The following is a 16,638-nucleotide window of genomic DNA, read 5'->3' as shown; positions in this document are numbered from 1 at the left end:
CCGCCGACGGCTCGGGAGCGCCGGAAGCGGAGGCGCGGGGCGGGCGCGGAGCTGTCGTGCCGCGGGAGTGGGAGGCGGGTGAGCGGCGGGGCCGGGCGCGGGGCCGAGCCGGGGGCTGGCCGCCTTCCTCCGCGGAGCCGGCGTGGCGTGGCGTGGCGTGGCGTGGCGTGGCGTGGCGTGGCACGGCGTGGCACGGCGTGGGGCCGATCCCCTGTCCCGCGGTTGCGGCGGGGCGCGCTCGGCTCCTTGCGGGGGGCCCGGGGCCCGCCTTCCTGCCCCCTCTGCGAGCACGTGCTCGGGGGTCGCGGAGCGTCTGTCCTGGGAAGCGGCACCCTCGAGGATGAGGCCCGGGGAGGGCGCGTCCCTCCGTGCGCCGGGGGGAGCTCTGTGGAGCCGGACTGCCCGCGGGTTGGGGTGCATTGAGGTGGCGGGACAGGAGCGGTGGGAAGGACGGCCTCCAGGCGGCTGTTGGGGCAGCACCCGGGATGGCTTATAAGCCTTGTCATTTAATCCTCTTTAAAACCCATGCGTGACAGAAGATTGATTCTCAGTTTAATTTGTGTATTTGTTTTGAAGGGAAGGATCGTCCTGCTTGTACATACATCTGAGAGTGATTTAAAACAATTCGTAATGAATGTTTGGAGGCTATATAAATCCCACTGTAAACACTTTCATTGGCGTGTGTGGTGGGTATGTTGGTGCAGGATCAGTATCCTTATTGTTTCTAGAGGAATAAATAAGACATGAGTGTGTCACTCAGCTCATTTCCTAATAAGTACTAGAATAAATCTTTCAGGATAAATTTGTGCGATTAGTTTAACGATAAGGTATGCTGTAATATTTTAAGTCCTTATTAGTATTTAACCATCTCAAGTCTACTGTTCATGGTTCTTTATTCTCACTCATACACCTCAATTAGGCTCTTTGCCATCCATTAGTGTTTTCAAGGATAGTCTATAAGTTTCTTTTCTGGAGTATCTGTGACTTCAAGGGAACAAAGTTAGAAATACACAAAAAGATGTGGAAACCCACACAACTTGTGAGGAGAGTGTGATACAGTGATTTGCTGTGGGTGAAGTGCTATGCATTGGTTGGTACTTTGAAGAGTAGTTTTTGAGAGTGTTGTGGTTTTGACCTGTTAAGGCAGCAGTATAGAGAGCTGCCCTGTTTTGTTGTCAAAGTGTTTGTGCTGCAGGATGGAAAGCCGTGGGAGCAATGGTGATCCATGCAGTTGCTTGCAGTGACATTGCTGGTGTAGCAGCCACATCACAGCCCGGTAATATGCTTTTCATGGCATTGGTACTGATGATGGCCAGGTGGGTAACTGCAGGTGGTCAGGCAAAGATAAGTGCTAATACAGCCGTCATTCTATTAATATAACCCCCAAAGCATTGCTTCCATTTCTCTTGTTCTAGTGGCGTATTAGAATGATGTAGTAAGGAAGTGGAACTGGTGGGATTGTAAATCCTCATTGGAATGCCGCTGCTGTTAATAATTTTATTCAATTTACACATGCTTGAGTTATTTTTTCTTTTGAGGTAGGAGTTAATTTGACTTCTTGGTCAGTGATTTTTTTAAATAATTTTTTTGGTTGTTTTTTTTCCCCTTATTTTAAGTCAAAATTATTGTGAATGGGTTGAGAAAGATTGAAAGAAAGCCTCTTCCCTCTGGTTATTAGGTTTCTAGGTGAATATCCCTAGACCTGTTGCAGTCATACTTCTAATTGCTTTTGCAAATCTTATAGCCTAATATTTGCTATTAGGCAGAGACAGGTTGTCTTTAAATCTCTGTTTTTTTCTTAGTGCCTCTCTCACATTATTTTATTTCCTGATGTGTTGGATTTTCCCCTCTGCTCTTACACTTCTGCTTTTTCGTTTTACCAGTAGGACTATGTCTAGTCAGTGTGTTCCCAGTTTTATCTGTCTTGCCTCCTGTCTAGGTAAGAGGTACTGGGATGTCTTTGAAGCATTATCAAATACAGAGTCTAATTGTTGGAAGATAAAACAATGTTTCCTGTCTATGTCCTCACAGCAGGATCACTGCAGGTGTTATAGTGATATTGCTAATAAGTTACATCTCTCCTAGAGCTTACCTGTACAAAAGCGTTTGAGCTTTTTTGGAGAGCTTTCCAAAGTAGAGACGAGACAGAATTGGCTCACATTTGTCAGTCTCTGCTGTTTGTCAATGTAATATTATAAAACCAGATATATCCCAGTGATATGGGAGGCACTTCAGCTGCCTGTCTCTGCATTTGCTGCACAGCATTATTTTTGTGCTTTTTTCACATACAGCAAGATGTAGCCATCTGGTTTAGGGAGCCGTATGTTTTGAAAACAAAAATGTAGATTCTGCAGAAAGATGATAGCACATGCTAGGAAATTATGAATCCTGGAGCAGTAGATACTTCTAGCCTTGATGAAAATTGATGTTTCAAGTAAGTATAAGCAGGCAAGAATTGTGTACAAAATGTTTCAAAATACTGGAGTGCTTTTGCAAATGCATCGGGAATTTTTAACACATATTATTTAGAAAGCAAAAGAGAATAAAAAATTAATGATTGTTTGTTAGATAAAGAAAGCCCAGTGATGAAAAAATCTGAAGAGACCTGTGTAGTCTGCTTGATGACAAAACCTGTATTAGCATAGAGCACAACATAGTGCTAATTGGAGTAAAGCCATTCTTGTACTTGTGATGGTTGATTCTGCCCGATTAACTGCCTTAATTTCATTCCTCTAAATGTAAATTAGATTTTTCTTCCACCTGCATAGTTGCTTGTTGTCTGGTATATATTTTTTGTCAGTCTGTTGACTTCTGTGATAGTATATCTCTACCTTTTTTCTAGCTTGTGTTTTTTTTGTCAAAATACTGGTGTTAATTCTTGCTCATTTCAGTGAGGTCCAACAGTGATAAAAAAAGGAAGTGTTTATATCAGCCTTGCTGCCTGAAAATATAATGGGGTGTGTATGTAAGTGTTAGAGCCTGCTGGCAGTCATGTGTGTTGGGATGTTGGAGGTGGTTTGACTGACAAAGCAGCATGAGGTGTAAGTTTGCACTCGGCTTCAGTAGCAGTTCTCTGAGATGTGTTGCATTTTGAACATTGTGTTCAGTTAACAGTTTCAATAACTCCTGCAGGCAAAAGGACAGGGTCACTACTGTATTTGTCAAAATGGAAAAAAAAGAAAAGCAGCCCACGTGGAAACCTTATCTGAGTTCAGCTTCTGGTATTTGCTATTGGTCTAAACAACTGAGGGTTGCCATCAAGTACTTAAATATCTGTGCGTGTGAGAGGTGGGTGGGCTGTGGATGAGCAGGGGAGGGAGTGGGTGCTGTGGGCGGTTCAGGCTGTGGGCAAGTATGGACAGAAGGAATGGTTCCCCCTGGGGCAAGCGCTGGGCATGAGGGACCAGCAGTGAAGTGTTTTAAGGCAGAGCACGTGATGCCTTTTCAGTGTAAAGATTTTGTCTTTCCGTAGCTAATTCTGTCCCTCCCAGTACATAAAAACGCAGAAATGTTCTAGTACTGTTCTGGGCACAAAGACTGTGGGGACAGTCCTGAGCATCCTCCTGGTAAAGTGGGAAGGAGGGCATGGGGTTGGCCTAAGACCTGTTCATGTGCATATAGCCCTGATGTGCGTTTTTTAGGCTTTAGCGAAAGTCAGCGTAGTACAGAATAAAGAAAAGTTGAGGCAGTTGCTGTGAAAGTGCCACGAAGGTGTTTCTGGTGATGCACCTGACCATCCAATGGCAGCAATATGAGCAGTGATTTCAGAATTAGTAAGTCTTACATGGAGCTTGCTGGAGAGGGCAGGGACAGTGGATCCTTTTGCTTTTGTCCTTAACTAGGATAAGCTGGTTGGTTTAGTCAGCTTTTGATTTATAACCTGTAGCTACATCAGACTAGTTCTGTGTCTTGGTTATAGAGCAAACTTAAGGTCAAGTCTGTTATAAAATGGGACCATATTTCAATAAGATACTCTGGTTTGTTTGAACCAATGCTAGGGTCAAAATCTTTGAACATAGATACATCACGTAGTTGAGGAAAGAGCTTTTTTTTCAGGATTTACTGTCTTTTACCAAAAGAAAAGCCTTTGTTAAATCAAGCTTTTCATTAACCTCTCATCACATGCAACTGAATCTTATTTTTTTTACAAAGACAGTTCACAGGGTACAGGCAGTTAAAACATTTAAATTTTACCTGTCTGGTTTACTTGTCAGAAAAAAATATGCTTACGATGAATATATATGCATTTTTTGCTAACCTCAGTTTCTGTTTTTTTGTAGGTAAGTGAATGGATCTTCAGAAGCAGAGTTGCTAAAACTGAGAGAAAAGTAAGTATGGAAGTGTTTGTTATTTTTTGCAAAAGTGTGTATTGGACTTAGTGCTACCTCTGTTTACAGTTAATAAACGTTTTTGTCATGTTGATTCTTAGCACCTGTATTAATCAATATTTTTATATAGCCTCGTAAGTCTATTTCCAGTAAAGTGTTTTTACTTTGTGCAAATAGGTTATGTATTTCTCCTTCTGAATATGGCTTGCTGTTACTTTTCCTTATTGACTGTTTTTAACAGGTAGAGCTACTATTGTGAAAGGAAGGTTTGAAAAATATAATTCTAGCAATTGCATATCTGCTTTCAACGTTGTATAGTAGATAATTTGTCACCTTTATAATTAACAGAAAGGTTTGAACTCAAGTCTGTTGTCTGGCATAGCGTGACTAGAATCTCTCAGGGTGATGGTTTGTTTCCATTTGTTTTTAATGACTAATTTTGATTTTGAAAGTCACCTTCCTCTGGAAAGAGGTATTTTTTTGTTCTGCTGGCTCCCAGTTTAAAACAGGAAGTATCTGCATGTGAAGAGTGTGTTCTATTCATGTAATCAACATATGGGGCTTTGTATTAAGAAATGATGTGTGGCGTTTTGATCTCTTTCCAGATGGTTGAGTTGATGAAATAATTCAAAGTTATTATATTTTATTAAAAAGTAGAAATTATTTAGTCTAATAAATAGGTGCTGTATTTTTTTTTTTAAAGTTCCAGTATTTTTAGCAGAGCAGTATCAGAATTGCTGTGTGTATGCGTTTATAGGTACATCTAGTATTTGCATTATGCATTATTTCAATAGAGCTGTTTATAGCATCTTTAAGTCCTGTCATTTTACTGACTGTACTGAACTAATTTCTGGTTGTTCAGTTTTCTTGCCCATACTGTGAGTTGTTTTTGCTTGAAGTACATTAATTACTTTCCATAACTAGAAAGACTTATTTTAAAGGGCTAACAATAAAAAGTACAGGGTTTCTGCATAATACATTATATTGGGAGAAGTCTGTGAACCTTTATTTTTCTGCTCACTATCCTTTTGTCTATTCATAATGAGTCTGGTTTTCACTAATTGTATTTTTATTGTCTTTAGTGGCATATCGAAGAGATGAAATGTGGTCTGAAGGGCGATATGACTATGAAAGAGTTCCAAGAGAACGTCTCCCACCCAGGATTCATGGTGATGTAAGTATGTAGTAAGCACTGTATCTGTAGCATAATAACACTATACTATACCTTTATACAATGACTTGTACCATAAGGGCTGGATTTATCTACCTGTGTAGGTTCCTAGGATACCCCAAATTCTTTTATTTTCCCATTCTTTGAAGCCAACAATCTAGCATGTAAATCTGCACAGAAATAACAGGATGCCTGCAGAATTAAGTCTTGGTTTCTTTTTTTTTAATTTTCAAATCTGTTGAAACAGTTTTAGAATATTTGTATTTTGATAAACTGATTTTTTGGTGTAATTCTTTTTGTTATTAAATGCAGGATTTTTAATGACTTCTGGAGAACAAAAGGCCATACTATGTTATATTTTTTCACAATCTTTTCTTTTTATGTTACTATTTCTTTTATGTAATTTGAGGTGGTAAAGGAACGTCTTTCATAATTGTTCTTGTCACCAACACAGTTTTTTGTTATGATGGTTAAAGTATAGGAGGAGATATGTATAACAAGTGTTGAAAGTACATCTTTGCTAAAGTTGTGCTTTGGAGCCCTGTAAGGGAAACACTTTACAAGAGGAGTGTCAACAGAAATCTGCTCTGTAGGTATGGAGTGTTCTGTGGTATGTTATGTATGTATGTTACACTTGTAAAAGCAAATGCAGAAGCTGTGCTTGCTGTGCTATAGAGTAACTTTAGAATGCTTTTAGGAAATCTCTGTCCCACAGAGTTGGATAACTTTTTTTTCTCCCTTGTCTGAAGTCTCTAGCAAAGAAATAAAACAGGTTGTAGCTTTTTCTTTGAAGGTATTACAGAAATAGAATTTTAAGAATACTTTTTGATATTTCTATTTACATCCTGTGCCATGTGCTTTTGGCAAAATAAAATTTCAGGTACCGGTGCCTCTTATCTCACTTTCCTTTTACTTATTGTAAATGTTGAAATAATAGCATAGCTGATTTAGCATATCTTCTGGGTTCCCTCTTGCATTTTCAGCTTGTCTCTTTGGAAGCTTACCAATGTTGGTAAGTTACCAATGTAACTTGGTAACTCGTTACAGAGGCTCCTCTATTGAGGAGTTTATTAGTGTTTGGCTGCTCTGTGATGTTTTTAACTCTTTTTACAGGCAGCAACATTTCTGCATTTTCAGCGAGTAGTAAATCAGATTGATTTTCACAGGGCGTTTATCTACTTCCTTCTCCAAAATACTTAATCAAGATAGGACAAGAGGAAAGGCAGAATGTATTTTCACATTTTTTTTTTTTAAGTAGTTTGACTGACTGACACATTGCCAATTTAATTTAACCATTGCATCAGTGACATTTCTAAATTCTTTCAGGCTGCCCCGGGAACAATGTGTGAATAGGCATTATGAAAATTTACTTTACAGTCTAAAAGATACACTCCTTTTGATGCAAGAGTTAACTACATAGTTCAGTGCTAGCTTTGTATTACATGTGTTTGGAACTGGGGTTGAAGGGAGTAGCAGAATACACTCATGACAATTATTACTATCCATCTGTACCAAAACAACACTCCCAGTAGCTGGGAAAACCAAGATAGGGTATCTCTCTGCCATACTGGCAGATGGATATGGAGTTCCTTCTCATACAGCTCTGCAGATTCAAGATAGTTGGAAGGTACTTTCTGTCCTTGTAAGCCTGTGCCGTTGTATTTGTGTCCACATGTAGAAGTCTGACTTAATTTTGACTAGACAAGTGAAATGGAATTCATTTGTTCAGTCTATTAATGTGCTTAGTGTTTGCCGATAGGTATGTTGGAAATGAGATGTGCCAATGATACAGAATGACATATTTTTTGTCTGAAGAGAGCAAGAGATGTGTCCTCCTCTAAACTGGGTGCTAATTGTATGCCAAGTATAGACTGTAGTAGAAACATATGCTTTCAGATACTGATAAAGAACACAACTGGATACACATTAAGCTTTCATGTAACTGTTCTATGTGTCAGGATAGTTGTGTGCTGGGGTCTTCTGGGTGAGGTTAAAGCATGGAACAGTTTTATTTAAGCCTCACAGCACATCTTTGTAGGACACCAAACTAAGAAAAAAAAAATTAGATGTGGAGGATGTTCAGTGAGGTAAGAGTAGATCAAGCGATGTGACTGTCTGTGTACTCTCCACTTTGCACCAGTATGGCTGGAGGCTGGCTTTGGATTGCCCTCTAGTCAGTTTGTTGGGTGGTCTCTGAAATCAGAACTAACTTTTTTTTTTTTCCTTGCATGGCAATATTTAGCAGTTTGTGAATGTAATGTGTTTTTCTGCAAAAACTCTCTGTGCATTAGATTGTGACTTCTTACTGTTAAAAAAATAGCTTGAGTGTCTTCCCCCCCCCACCAAATTGCACATGCTAGCTCAAGTCTCTGCATTTGTAACTTTTATGTGAGGCCCATTAAAAATGTTTTGCTAAAGGAAGAAGATTTAAAATACAAAATCTTCAATTAATGTTTTCATTTGCTTTTTATTTGCAGTTGACTTACATAAAACTTAATTCTAAAAAATTGGATTTGTGTCTTTTGCTGCTGTGCAATTTGTACTTAATAAACAAAGAATTTCTTTAATTGGCAAATGGTGTATGATATGTTATTTGGAGGAAATAAATTAATTTTGTGTTCTAGCAAAAAGCTGCCTGAAACTTGCACTGAAAGAAAAACCAAGTGTGTTAAAATTCTGTCACGTCAATCCTCAGATCAGCTACTGCCTTGTAGTCAGTGTGTGCTTATCTATTCAGATTATGAAGCAAGGTCTGTCTTAACTACAGTCTCTGCAGTGTGGAGGATGTTAAGGACATAAGGAAAATAGTTAGCGTTTTCAAACGGGCTCTTTGTTTTATAGGCATTGCGAGTGTAACTTTCTTTGTTGCATTCTAAAGATAATGTAAAAGTCTGAGAAGTACACATAGCTAACCGATGCTCAGAAAGTAGCTGATGCTACTGCTATAAACTTTCAAAAGAAAATTAAACAATGTTGAAAGTTTTTCCTCTGTAATTAAACTTGTAATGCCTGAGGATTGAATATGAGTGGTGTCCAATTAGATTTAATAAGTTATTCCACTGTCAGACTGGCATGATTTTTAATGTGTGCTGTTTCCCTGTGCAATTTCTTCTTTTAAGTCCCATATTTAGCAATAACTTGGTTTTACTTTTGTTTATTCATTACGGATATTCAGCTGTTAAAAGCAATATGATTTTGTTTGTTTTGTGGTTTAGAGTGATTACCATAGAATAGTAAACATTGTGCCCAAGAAGCCACCACTGCTCGAGAGGCCGGGGGACGGGAATTACAGTCGCTATGACGATTATGGTCACGCTGAGTACAGAGACTATGACGAGGGTCGCAGCTTTGCCCATGACCGAAGAAGTGGCCCTCCTCACCGAGGTGTACGTAAGGTGATTCTTCTCTTGTGTTTATGATGTTTATTTTCCCATTAATGCTTGAATACCAGGTGATTAAAATACTGGAAAGGTCATCATTTTTGCCCCCTGCAACCTAGCTCTTTGAAATTCTGTAATTTCAAGGTGTTGATGGTAATTTATATTTCAAAGAGGAAATTCTTCTTCAAGTCAGAGCATATATATGGTTTGGAAACTTTTGTAGTTTTTGTGTTTTGTATGGCATTGCAAATTTGCTCTCTTCAGTATTGACAGAGGGAGAAAATAAAAGTAATGGGATACAGTGAATAAATTGAGAAGATACTTGCTGTGGGGGTTAATTTCTTTTTAGCTCATTAAAGGCTTTGGTTTTGCAGTAATTGAGTACCGTTTGGCAACAAAATACACCTGACATCTGATGTAGAGATACATGTCACACAGTTGTTTCGCATGTATGTTTTGCAGGATGAATCAGGATACAGATGGGCAAGGGATGATCATCCTACAAGACCTGAATACAGGTATTTTTTGATGCTAGTAGTGCCATGCATAGGCTGTAAATATTTAGGGCATTTTACTTTGTTATCAAAACAGTTGGTAGAGCAGGCCAGTGAAATAACAGGGAAAGGACATCTGTTGAAGTAAAAGACGATAGTGGGAAAATGTTTTTTAGTTGTATTGTTTGAAATAGAAATTAAAGAAATTATATGACATGAAAGTCTCTATTTTAGTATTTGTTTAGTAAAGGAAAGGAGGCATAATGATAACATCTTTAGGATGGTAACCTGGAAGTGTAAGTAATTTAATGGATCTCTGATCAGTCACAATTCTTACATGATTTCAGAGAATTCTTTGGTCTATTATTTGATTCTGTGGCTGCAGTACGTTGGGGCCACAATATAACAATGTCTGTGCCATTTCAAAGGTTGGTGGAATAGATAATGGGATTGTGAAGTTCACCACAGCCTTGTTCTGAGCTCCCTGTTTTCTTAGCTGAACTGAAGAGTATGTATTTCCATCATATATTATGTTAATTTCTGTGAATCCCTCTTAGTCTGTGCCTCAGGTTCCCATTTATGAAATCTAAGGACTACTAGTAAATCATAGGGCTGTAATATACATATGCCTGCAATGATGTTTTATATGGGATTATTTGAGTTAGCAAATAAAGTGCACAGGATAGTGTTACACTCAAAATTTATGGACAAGGATGAAAGTCACCTTAAATATTTAGACAAGAATTGATTGTTAGTATAGCTGAAGTATTAGCAGTCTGATTTAAGAATGTCATCTGATGGCTGTGCTTATATATGCCCCATCCTGTGTTTCCACTTCCCGAGATACCTATTATACCAGGCCTGTATTTGTAGATACTGCGTTGTGGTGTTAGTCGTTATATCATAGAATAACTCCTTATTAGTGCTATGTGTTTCAAACTATGGTTGTACCATACCAAGATCAACAAAAGTAAACCAAGTTAGCTATAGACACCCGGTCAGTTAGAAAAATAGCTGTTAAACCAGCAGCAAGTTAAAAAAAAAGACTGCAAGCAGGTCAGGAAAAGCTCAGACAGAGCAAGCCTGACAAGCTTGCTCAAAGTCTTGGTCTTGTGGTGTTGCAAACTCAATATGAAGCTCTGTTAGTAGCAATATCCATACGGGGCCACAGAGTTGCAGTAGATATCTATTCCATTGCATGGGATGATTTAGACCTGACATAGATGGGTTATTCTGTAACACCACCATAAAAGAAATCCTTCATATATCGTAAGGGTCTGTGTGCAATAGACTTCTTTCAGAATTGCATTCTTGGGGCTAGAAGCAATAATAAAGGGTTTTAAAAAGGAGTGTTTGATAAAAACTTGGGTAAAAATTCTTTCATCTTCTCAATTTAGAAGAATCAGAGTTGTTTAAAGCTGAGGAAAAAACCAAAAAGGCTGAGAAGAGTGAGTTAGTGTCAGGCAGTTTATTGTACACAGAACAAGAGTGGCACCCAGTGGTCAAAAATATGGTCTTAAATGCATCCTGATTTCTTCCTTTCGAAATGTAAGGTTAAAATGTCAACTCACTTTGTTGAAGGCTTTATAAGTGTGTTGTATGGTATAAGATAGTCCCATATGAGTCTTTATCATATACTTCAGACTAACTGTTACACAACTGCAATAATGCTATGGAAGAACTTCATAAAGATCTATGGTTCAAATACATTTGCAATTGAATGAAACCCTACTGATTTATTATATAAATACAGTAAATCTTGAAAGCAAAGTCTTGTGATCATACTGCTAAACGTTTGTCGTGTTCCTTAATCCTTAATTACGATTTTTTGCATATTGCCCACTATTGAGCAATGTAGTGGATCTCAAGGAGGAAATCAAAGTACATTTCTTGGTATATGTTGTCTCCTGTGGTAAAAATGCTAATTACTTTCTATTTCAAAGACATTTGCTTCACAAAACATGATATTAAAAAGTTATTTTATGTAAAAATGCCTTTGCTTTGGATATGCTTAGAATTATTTTATGTAAGTTCTTTGGAGTATATATAATTTTTTTTGTTTGAAGAAATAGGAGGACGTTTAAGATTATTTTACGAGAATGATTTTTTTAAAAAAATTGCATGGAACATGGCTAAAGCGTAGTTAGAAGTTAGACAGTCAGGAGACTTGTATGGTTGACATTACTTGAGATTCTCCCAAAGTAAAATGCTGCTTATCTGCAATATCAAGTATCTTTAAATGAGTCCTGTGTGCAGTTTTGGGCACCACAATATGAGAAAAATATTAATCTATTAGAAAGTGTCCAAAGGAGGGCAACATAGATGGTGTAGAGGCTTGAGGAGAAGCATTATGAGGAGCAGCTGAGGTCACTTGGTCTGTTGAGCCTGGACGAGACTGAGGGGAGACCTCATTGCAGTTACAACTTCCTCTTGAGGGGAAGAGGAGGAGCAGGCACTGATCTCTTCTCTGTGGTGACCAGTGACAGGCCCTGAGGGAATGGCCTGAAGTTGTGTCAGGGGAGGTTTAGGTTGGATATTAGGAAATGGTTCTTCCCCCAGAGGGTGGTTGGGCACTGGCACAGGCTCCCCAGGGAAGTGGTCACAGCACCAGCCTGACAGAGTTCAAGAAGTGTTTGGACAATGCTCTCAGGCACATGGTGTGACTCTTGGGGATGGTCCTGTGCAGGGCCAGGAGCTGGACTTCAGCGATCCTTGTTGGGTCCCTTCCAACTCCTTGTGTTCTATGATTCTGTAATCTCTTAAACTTTGCTGTTGAAGAAACCAGCAGTTAGGGATTTTTTGTATTTTTTTTCCTGTGGTTTCTTTGGTGGTATTTTGTTGGGGTTTTTTTAAGCTTCTCGCCTTTTTCTTAACAATAGGGCATGCTTGCTTACTTAGCATTTGTAGAGCTGTGGCTTCATCTGTGATGTGTCTACTGACTAGCAGCAGTTCTCCATGAGTGACAAGAGGATTCCTGAGGTTCTACCACTTAGCTTACTGTCTTTTTTTTCTTGCCTTCCTCCTTATAGGGTTATGCTCCAGTTTCCAAGTGGCTGTCATTTATGGTAGACATTATCATGTCTAGCACTGAGTGGAACATTACTATTCCTTCTGCTATTTTCTGGACCACATGCCCTGTTTTATACAATGTTTAGGGAACAGCTGTTATCCTGACCATGACTTCTTTATGGCAATGATACATGTTTTATATGTAAAAAGTAAAGTAATTCAGAGGATGTGCAGGGCATAGATTTCAAAACGAGTTCCTAGCTCTTTCTCTCCTTTTGTTACCTAAGGAATTCTGAGCTCTAGGAACTGATGTGAATTTTGTTTTAGCTTGATTTGAAGTGCCTCTTGGTTCAAGTGTAGTTGACATATATGAAGAATTGTACATCATAGTTTGGAGAAAATTTTCTGCGCACATTAAGGCAATTTTAATGTCTTGATTGCTGATGCTATGAGGATTGTGAGACTTAGCAATTGAAAGGAGTAGAGATCAATTAAGATGTGACTTTGTACATTTATCTTGTACTGATGTTGATTGCTTCTGGAGTTATGTTAGTGCTTGTCTTCAGCAATATATTAAGCTCATTTATGCAAAGCATTCATGCATATCAGATTTTTTAAAAAGTTGCAGGGAACTATGCTATTATATGTAGAAGGATTCTAGTTTTGCAGTACTTCTCTGTGGGCCTCATAGCAATGGATTTTGCATCCAAGTTCATTTTTATAAGGTCAGATGAACTTTTCAGCGTGAAATGCTTTAGAAGTTTGTTAGCTGCTGTTCACTTTAGTCATGCCCAATTTTAATCCTTTTGAGTGCACAGAGCATTACTTCATTCTTTTTTTTCACCAACCAAACTGAGTTTGCAAGATGGGAAATATATGAAACTTGGCAACTTAAGATGGGTAAGACTCATCTTCAAAGAGAAATTACAAAATGACGCACTTGTAAATCCCAGCTACACATGCATTAAATTTGATCCTTTGAATTATCTGAGGCCCAGATTTTTGTAAAATAAGGATTGCCATATTTGTAGAATAAATAAGAAGTAGACTCCTGAGAAGTGGCTTACATAGGACATTTTTAATATCTCCTTTTCAGCTGTATATATGAATGATTTTTCCTTTGTTAAGAAAGAAACATATTGCTACTACGTGTGTTGTTTTGTTTATTGGTTGGGTTTTTCTCCCATGTTCTAAGTGAAGTAGGAAATAGTCTTCGTAGTCCAGTCTTTAATACTAATACATTTATACATAAAAAACAGATCAACTTATTTCCTGGAGTGCGTAGGAAATATTTTGCAATAAATGGAAATACTGAAGTAATTTTGGTGCTAGGAATGAGAGAAGACTGTCTGGTAGAATATGGAAACTTAATGGTAAACAATTTGTGATCTGTGAACAACTGAGGTTCCTCAGGCAGTTCTGTGTTTTGTTTTGAAAGTATTTAAAATCAATGGCTTATTGTCTTTCCTCTGAAAAATTTTATGTGGTTTTCTGAATATTAAACTTGCAATTACCACTTTAGGGTGGTAAAACATAATATACCTTGGTTTTTGTAGATGCATACACCTTCACAGTGAGAATGTTTACTGAAGGCCATAGAGAAAACTGGTTGCAAGTGGAGGATGGAAGCCCAGCAATTGTGGCTTTTTGATCTCTGCTTGAACTACCCTTCCATTTAGTGATTAACCCCTTGTAAGTGCACAGAGTGATGACAGGATGTTGTAGAGGTGTGGTCTGAAGGTTGTACATTGAGAAGAAAATTCTTCTTTGGTAAGAATGGTTATTTTAAATGGAAATGTTTGATGAGAGAGTCTCCAGATGGAAGTGAAAGGTCACTGACTCTTCTCTCAATAAAGCAGCATTTCATGTTGGGAGTTCAGATGTGTCATAGGCCAAGGCAGTTACCTTTACATTGTCACCTTTGAATTACAGGGGGTAGGTTGTTTCTTGGGGTTTTTTTCTCCTCCCTGTATGTATTCTTTGATTAACAAAATAGTGAACCTGTTTAAATATTATGCTGTTTTAAAGCAGTGTATTATATTGTGGGAGGCCTTTAGGCTTTGGATTTAAACTTTCCTGTAATGTAAACTGATCTATGTCTTGCTTATAGAAGATAAACTTAGCCAAAGGGATTTATGAGACGGTGCTATAAATGTACATAAGTCTGCTGTTTTGTTGCAATATTTGACAGCTCTTAAGGGACACCATACAAGAACCTCATTCTTTATTAGAAAAAACATGTGTGGAGGGAAAAAAATATGGCAGTCACCCAAAGAAAATGGTCTTGCTTTTGACAGAGATTGATAAGCAGCGTTGTAATCATACTCATTAGCACATGCCTTTTTCTTTTAATAAATAAATAAAATCTCTGCCTGAACATTGAACCTCTCAGGTATTCACATGGCTGAGTAGAGTAGCTTGTTTATTCATATACAAAATTGCAGTTTCCATATAGTAGAGCATTGTGGTAGATTCGTTATACCTGTCTACAACTCCAGGCAAGGACTTGTCTGTTGAAATCTGTTGCTCAGAAAACCCATTGTGTTAAGCTGCTAGCTAAATTAGTTTATCTTGGCTTATGATATTTTGGAGGGTGGAGGGGGAAAATTAGAACCTTTTGGAACAAGATAATAGGTAATATACAACTTAAAAGTTGTTTCTGGTTTACACTAAATATTTAATGACTTCACATTCAGTTCATGTCTTATGCAGCAGTCTTACTGATTCAGTAATTTCTACATTTTCTTTAAGAACTGTTTTCTGCTCCACTGGCTCTAGCTCTTTTGTGTTTGGGACAACCAATTTGTTTGCAAACTGAGATTTGTATTTCATAATTTGAGTGTCATTACTCAGAGTTAAATATGTCTGATTGTATGCCAGCACTTTGGGTTCTGTAGGTCTATAAGTTTTTATTTTGAATGGATTTTAAGAGCTCAAATCTTCTCATGCAGATACCACGTAGCATTTTAAAAATGCCCTGTACTGAAGACTGAGTGAGGAACTGTCCACTGTTGCAGGTCAATTGAAAGTATAAAGGTTTCAGTTCGGACAAGTCTGGTTTTATTGCTGTGATGAATCTTTTTTCTATTTAACTTAGAACCCAGAGACTATCTATGTGAACACTGCCTGTTTTCTTACTAGGAATTTTGTGTCAAACTGAGTTTCTGCTGTATATGGCTCTGTGTCCATATATGTAGAATTATGCTAGAAACTTCATTCAAAGCGAGACTGCTGTCATTCCACTTCTGAAATGTTTGCACTTGAGAATGGGGAGAAAAGGAGAGATTAGTAGACAGGGTTTCAACTGCAGTATTTTTTTGCCCCCATCCTATAATGTAAAACTATGGGGAGGAGGTAGAAATTCCTCTTATTTTCAGCTGGGTTTTTTTTTACATGTTTTAGCTAATTGTGTGGCTAAATTGGAAGGTGAATGTTGCTTTCACTGGCAGCTGGTTTTAGTTGCTGAGAGATTAATATTTTAAATATTTTTCTTTGCATAACAGTTGACTGTTACATTTATTGAAGGCTGTTTTATTTTCTTTGCAAAATTTATCCATTCAATTCTAAAAAACAAGTTTGCTTTCAGAAATTGCTTACTGATAGTTTTGTTCCTTTTAGAAGATCTTGTAGAATTCTAACTGGTTATGCAGTTTCCATCTCAGGATGAGAGAAAAGAGTTTAAACTATCAAATTAGCAGAACTTCCCACGACCTGATTCTTTTTTTCTGCTGAGCTTGTAAATAAACAGCCTCATACAATAGAGCTGGCCTGTTATATGAAATGTGGAATGGTTCTAAATCCTGGCTTTAACTTCTCTAAAAGCCCTAAGAGAAAATTGGGTGAGCTTGTTTTTGAAAAGCATAATTACAGTAGGTATTTTCAGTCTGATTCTCTGTGTATGGTATTTTTTATACTTTGGTCCTTATAAGTGTTTCAGTTGTATTTAAATACAGTTTCTCTGCTGTGGCTCTGAGGCATTGAGAAAGGATAAAGACAGATATTTATGAACTTTGCAAAGAACATTTTTATATTCTTAAAAATCGTTGTTGAGTAAGGAATGCTAGGTAGTAAATTGACTTGTAAGTATTTATTTGACAAAATTACAGTAAACACACCAAATTTGGTGAAAAATACAAACCCCAGAAGTTCTCATCATGTCAGTTCTCAACAACTATCTTGTTTATTTGACTTGCTTTTGATCCAGAGCTGTGTTGCCTTTTAAGGATTTGTGGCTTTTTGTGTGTACAGCTGTTTCC

General features: G+C 37.9%; 1 protein-coding gene across 5 annotated transcripts in view; it reads left to right on the top strand.

The window, feature by feature from the left end:
* The first annotated feature begins 17 nt into the window (after positions 1–17).
* The window catches only part of PPHLN1 (periphilin 1), a 64,238-nt gene continuing 47,617 nt past the window's right edge, over positions 18–16,638 (top strand). For 3 of the 5 annotated variants that reach the window (XM_032105294.1, XM_032105296.1, XM_032105292.1), the window contains exons 1-5: positions 18–78; positions 4,281–4,328; positions 5,411–5,502; positions 8,715–8,894; positions 9,342–9,397. In XM_032105294.1, the coding sequence (XP_031961185.1) occupies position 4,328; positions 5,411–5,502; positions 8,715–8,894; positions 9,342–9,397 (329 nt within the window). In that variant the 5' untranslated portion in view covers positions 18–78; positions 4,281–4,327. The remainder of the gene's footprint in view (positions 79–4,280; positions 4,329–5,410; positions 5,503–8,714; positions 8,895–9,341; positions 9,398–16,638) is intronic. The other 2 variants (XM_032105295.1, XM_032105293.1) reach the window with 1 other exon arrangement.

The sequence above is a fragment of the Corvus moneduloides genome, chromosome 4, assembly GCF_009650955.1.
Source record: "Corvus moneduloides isolate bCorMon1 chromosome 4, bCorMon1.pri, whole genome shotgun sequence".
Classification (NCBI taxonomy): domain Eukaryota; kingdom Metazoa; phylum Chordata; class Aves; order Passeriformes; family Corvidae; genus Corvus; species Corvus moneduloides.
This window is presented reverse-complemented; position numbering and strand designations above follow the sequence as displayed.